This window comes from Echiichthys vipera, assembly GCF_963691815.1.
Source record: "Echiichthys vipera genome assembly, chromosome: 7".
Classification (NCBI taxonomy): Eukaryota; Metazoa; Chordata; class Actinopteri; order Perciformes; family Trachinidae; genus Echiichthys; species Echiichthys vipera.
In genome coordinates, this window is record NC_139832.1 from 13,889,051 (window position 1) to 13,894,937 (window position 5,887).

Below are 5,887 nucleotides of genomic sequence, written 5' to 3' on the forward strand. Positions count from 1 at the left end.
TCAGAGGACAAGCAAGAAAGAGAAACAGATAGAGGCTGCAGGGGACAATGAAACAGCTGGCTTTACTAAAACAGATCATTTTGGTATTCTATATTTCTTATCTCATATAGCTCTCTGCAAGTGTGTGTGTGTGTGTGTGTGTGTGTGTGTGTGTGTGTGTGTGTGTGTGTGTGTGTGTGTGTGTGTAGATTAACGTTAAGGTTATACAGTTAGATTAAGTCTCTGGGGAATAAATTAAGCTACATACAAATCTTGTATAATTGTGAAGTCATAATTTTATAAACATTTAGCTTAACTGATGTGACAATCAGAAATTATGCTATATTAGCATCAATTCTATTTTATTTATAGTTCAAAACGATAACAAAAGTGATCTCATGACACCTTACATATAGAGCAGGTCTAGACAACACTTAGAGCATCCGCCTCATTATTTCCCCTTACAGTGTGTGTGTAAGATGGGAAGAAGAGTTGGGGGTGAGTAGACATTTCATGCGTGAGACCCTTAAAATTATGATTTACTAATATAACAGTTAATTAAGCAGTGACACACTCTGTTGGCTGTTTAGGACAAATAAACAAGAAAGGTAAGAACAGTGAATGACTCTATGTGCAGTGCTTTTTGAATGATATGGCAAGCCTCAGCTTGAGCTGGATGATTTAATTTGCCTTCCAAATGTATGTTTAACATTAACATATGATGTAACGTTAGAAATATATGAATACGTTAATAATGATCATTGTAATATCTTAGTATTGTAGGCTATGTGCCATAAAAAGCTGTATGTTTAGGCTTTAGGCCACCCTAGCTGTTAGGCCCAATTTACTGTAAATTTACAATTCAATTTAATATAATATTTGTAGTAGGGGTCCCTGTTTAATCTCTCCTTCAGCTAAGGTGTCCTTGGCCTAAAGGACGTTAAAGACCCTGGATTAGAGCTAGTTAGCTAAACTGGTTGAGTAGCCTACAGTGGCTTTATCAGGTATTTTTGGTGAAAACCATACCGTCTATGGTTAAAACAGCTGCCTGCTGCTGCTGCTGCTGGGGGTGGATTAGAGTGGAGTTTTAACAGAGAAATGGTTTGACATTTACATAAATTATAGTTATATATACTAATTATAGTTACCTGCAGTTTTAAAGACCTTGCCAGTTGCACCAACTGACACGAACTACCTTAGGGATTTAAACAGCGCCTGCCAGCCAATCAGAAAAGAGATACCGCTAACGGCCATTACCTACAAAAAGTCATGTGGTACATTGTTAACTGTTGACAGTTTACCAGGACTTTATACACTTGAGATATTTCATATTTCAAACACACTTCTCCCCAGTATTGGACAGCGCTCTTGGGCTGTAGTTCACCTTCCAGACAGTTGGAGGAGACGTTCATCTTTTCAGTTGGAAGTGAACAAGCTGAGGAAGAAAAATCAAAATGGCGATGCCCGGACCAGGTAGGTGGACGCGTTGCTATGGACGCCATGAAGAGAACGACTCTCAGTACTCCGACTTTGATTCACTGTGTTGATTTGAGGATGTTACGAAAATGAGCTAACTTTGTGAAATGTGTGTCTGTCTGTCTCTGTGTCTCTGTAGGAAGATCAGCCGGTGTAGTATCCTTTTCATGTCAACTAAGTGACGTTACGTTTAAAGTAAAGGACGTAATATGCCTCTCTCCGTCTCATGATGAATGAAGATGACACCTTAATTCTGCACCCAGCTGTCATCTGTTTCTTTCCAGCTACTGCTAAAACTGACAACAGTCTACTTTGTTTTCTATTTCCTGTTCACTCTCGGCTTGCTCATCAGAAAGAGTAAGTGCTGAACATGTCACACAGTACCCAGGCTGTTGTTGTTATTTGTTTACACTAAGTGTTTTGATGTACCTGTGGCGTATGGAGGACTTAACATGACTTAAGTCTCAATAAATAAATAATTAAATGCATAAATGCATGTTTAAATAAATGCAGGAATAAATTCATAAATGGATACAGAAATAAATGAATTAATAAATGCATGAAAAAATGATTTACTACATTTTGAACAATAATGTAGAAATACATGTAAAGCATTTATTTATTGTTGTATTTATTTATTTACACATGATATATCTGAATGCATTTATTTCTGTATTTATTTCTGCATGTATTTAAGTCATGTTTAAGTCATGTTAAGTCGTCCAGAGTAGAGTTCAGTGATTGTGTCTGTTGCGGTCAGGCTTGGAGCTGTCTTACCCTGCTGATGCTCTGGCCTGTGATGTCTGTCTGCTGTTCCTCCTGGCTGCTCTGGAGTTCCTTCATTTCTTCTGTGGTGAGAGAACTGGGTCAGATATTGAACTATGGTTGACGTTCAAGCTTGCCTTCTTTATGGGCATGCTGCCACTTCATCATAGAGCCCTGGAGCATTATCCTACATTTGATGATAGCAGTTGATAGCTGCATTTCATTTTTACCTTCCAGGTAGACAATATTTACAGTGTATTGCAATACTTTCAATGTAAATGGTAATTTATACTGTAAAGTGTTACATAAATACACAAGATACAAAATGTCAATTTACTTAAATTTATTTCCCATTGCAGCAGGGATTTTAATAGCTTTTGTAGCCTCCTTAAATGTAAGGATATTCTTAAATCAGACTTCCTAGCAGCTTTCAATATGTCTTGATTGAGTCTTGAAGAAAAACATTTTAATGCAAAATAACTTAATATCAAAATAACCTCTTCAACATCATGATTTTTCATTACTTTTCTTAGGAATTACATTTTCTAGCATCATATTGTCTAAATCCAGGCACCTGGAGACACCAATATGGAACAGATTTCCATTCTCTCAAAATCTTCACCATGCACATACAGTGTTGACTGAAAATAAATAAAGCATTCACTGTAATATGACCTGTTTTGACAAGGTTTAAAGTCTGCAAGTGTGATTATATACATTGCTAAAATAAGTGGAAACCAACTGCAGGGTGGCAAAACAAACATTTATTTACAAAGGCGGTGATATGCTTTGAAAAATGAATATGAGATAACCTGATTTTAATTCCTAGCCTGGGACAAGCTCCAGAAACACCAGATCCAACATTTAACACAATACAAATAACAGCATCGTTGTGTTTGTTTGTCTAGTAAATGTCTTCAAACTGCCAGAACACAACAGATTCAACGATAATTGCCAACCCTCTTCCACCGTCTTTGATCCCGTCTGCAGGTGTGAAGGGCAACCTGACGGAGAGTGAGGGCTATATTCTGGCTAACCTCATTGTGACGGCGACAGCTATCTTGCTAACGGTCTACTTCCTGGTTTGGCAAACGTACGTGATGTGGGCCGACGTTATCATCAGCAGTGTCTTACTCGTTGTCTACGGCTTAGATGGAGTCCTGGCTTTCAGCACTTTAGCCCGACTGGCCAGGTCAGACCCTCTCTCATTAGTTCTCATCACAGACACTTTAAGATATGAAAGATTTATTGGATCATGTGACATCTGAGAGCTCAAACAGTCTTTTTTTCTGACAGTTGCATGTCAGCATAAATGACAGGTTGGTGAATGACGATATCTGGTGTCATACTTAGTAGATAACACACTTCATTATCACATGTAGACACTGGCCCACATTTTGGTCTCCTTTAGTTTTGATTTACAAGATATATCAGCGTAATTAGCATCTCCTATGTATGTTTTGAAATACCTGAGTGCACTGAGCTTTCCTTTTGTTCACACTTTTGTCCATGAATGAAATACGCCCTGGTTCCCTTTAGGACTTGTTTGAATTATTGATACGGGTGGCATTCATTCAGGTGATACTGTATACCTCGTACAATGTCGTCACATCCTCAAATTTTCCTCACGAGATAGATCCAAGGACAATTATCCAGTCCTTTATTCTGAAAAGATGAATATCGTTTCAGGTGGCTGATGGCTGAAATACATTTATAAACCAATGTGGAAAAAGAGGCGTTTAAAACTAAACCTGCAGTTATTTGATTTTGGACAACTAAATGCTGCATTTCATGCCCTTTCATTTTAATTTCAGGTTCAGTTGAATAACAGATTTGCATTTGCTCTTCTTTGTGTCTTTCAGTGTTTACTCATAAAGAAGCCTTCTCTTCAACTTCATGTGTTACAGCTGGACAACTCACAGCCTGCAGGAGCTACTTTGGTACAACCATAAATGAACATAGCATTGTCTTTAAGACCGTTTGAATAATTGTAATGTGGACTGTTATTTTTCTAACTGAATTTGTACTTAAAATGTGAGGATAGTTGTTGAAAATAATAGGTTTTTAAAGTGCTGGTGTATCTGTGCTGTGAGGATCCCTCATGGATTTCGTTTACAGAGACAGATTTTTACATTACTTAACATTTCCTGTTTATCTGCATCTGTATATATTTAACTTGTGTTGAAAAAAATATATATATTTGTGCTACTGTTGAGTATTTTTTATTAAACAAACCTCATTTATAGGTGTTACATTTTTGTTTATTGTTTCTCCAGTAGAGGGCAGAATTGTTCTGAATAAGATCTGAATAGTGACAACACTGATTTTAATACTAAAAAGGAACATTTTTAAGACTTTAATGTGTCAATAACTGGTGTGTGAACACGACTATACATGCAAATAATCTTCCAGTATTGATCTATGAAGTGTTTTTCGCTATGCTACAACCTCTTCAAAAATATCTGACACTGACTCAAATGACACCTGTAATACTATTCTAGGTTGAGAATGAATGTTTTAGATTAATGCTTTTAAATGTTTATTTGTACATATTTGATATCAGATCAGAACTGGTGACATTTTTTTTAAAACTATCTACCCCACATTCCTCAAACAGGTGATTTCTCATCGCTGACGGCTTAAGTTAATGATCAAACCCAATGGCAAGGTTTCCAAAGTAACCAGTTTCAAAACACATCACATTTCAGAGTGCCTGCAACAGCCGAGCACACGGAGAAGCCAGTGTGTGTACAAGCATTTTTATTTCCCCCCTTTTAATCCTATCTCACTGCTGGTTTAATAGGTGTTCATTCAGGTGGTTGTTTACATACAGAAATATATCCAGAAGAGAACAACTGCGTCAGCTTTTAATGATTTTCTTTGCAGGGACAGCTCACTACAGCTGGACAAAGAGTGGTCATTCTTACCAGCCAGTGACACTGAAACCTGGGCAGTGTTCCACACTGTTGCTCCTCTTTCATTCACTCTCTTCAATTCAGCTAGTTTAATCCGGTCACAGCATTGCAGTACAAGGTGTCCTGCTGAAAATAAATGATCCCACAACTTGTAGCGTGCATATACTATGTATTGAGCCCTATTTGAAATGATATTTTATATTTTTTATTGCCATATAAATGATGGTAATGACACAATGGGCCGCTCACATGGTCTTCTTAGAGCACTCAGTTGTTACCTATTCTAGTCCAGATCCCCCAAAGGTCATGTTCATGTTCACAAGATGATTAAAGAATTAAAAAAACACACAAAATTCTGTTTATTTTTCTCACTCTTCTGAGTAGATAGGCCTGTAGCTTTATTTTAAGGGGTCACAACAAGTCATACATGTGTGGCACCACCATGTAGCTCCCAGGATTTACAGGATTTAGAGGGATTTACAGTATATTAGATATTTAAGCACAACACTTGGTAATAAGACACCAATAATTCACTCTGTATTCAAATGAAGCTGCACATGGGTTGTTGTTGATTTAGGGAATGCAGGCTACTAAAAAAACACAAGTGTTGCATTTAGACTTAATGCAAATTGTGTGAGAAAAAGCTCCGTTGGCGCGGCCCAGCCCTCGGTAAAGTGTCCATGACTCCTCCCCTCTCAGGTCGCGTTACCTGCAGAGTCCCGTATCACTCACCTGCTCCCGCGGTGCCTCCT

The 5,887-nt window shown here is 37.7% G+C and overlaps 1 protein-coding gene across 1 annotated transcript; it reads left to right on the forward strand.

The window, feature by feature from the left end:
- Positions 1–1,433: 1,433 nt before the first annotated feature.
- Positions 1,434–4,221, forward strand: LOC310949099 (transmembrane protein 80-like; the record flags this gene model as incomplete). The annotated part of the gene is made up of 6 exons (XM_083916432.1): positions 1,434–1,452; positions 1,595–1,611; positions 1,719–1,812; positions 2,216–2,308; positions 3,211–3,412; positions 4,083–4,221. 6 exons carry the CDS (start codon positions 1,434–1,436, stop codon positions 4,093–4,095), a joined length of 438 nt encoding a protein of 145 aa, XP_083772558.1. The 3' UTR covers positions 4,096–4,221.
- Positions 4,222–5,887: the final 1,666 nt, after the last annotated feature.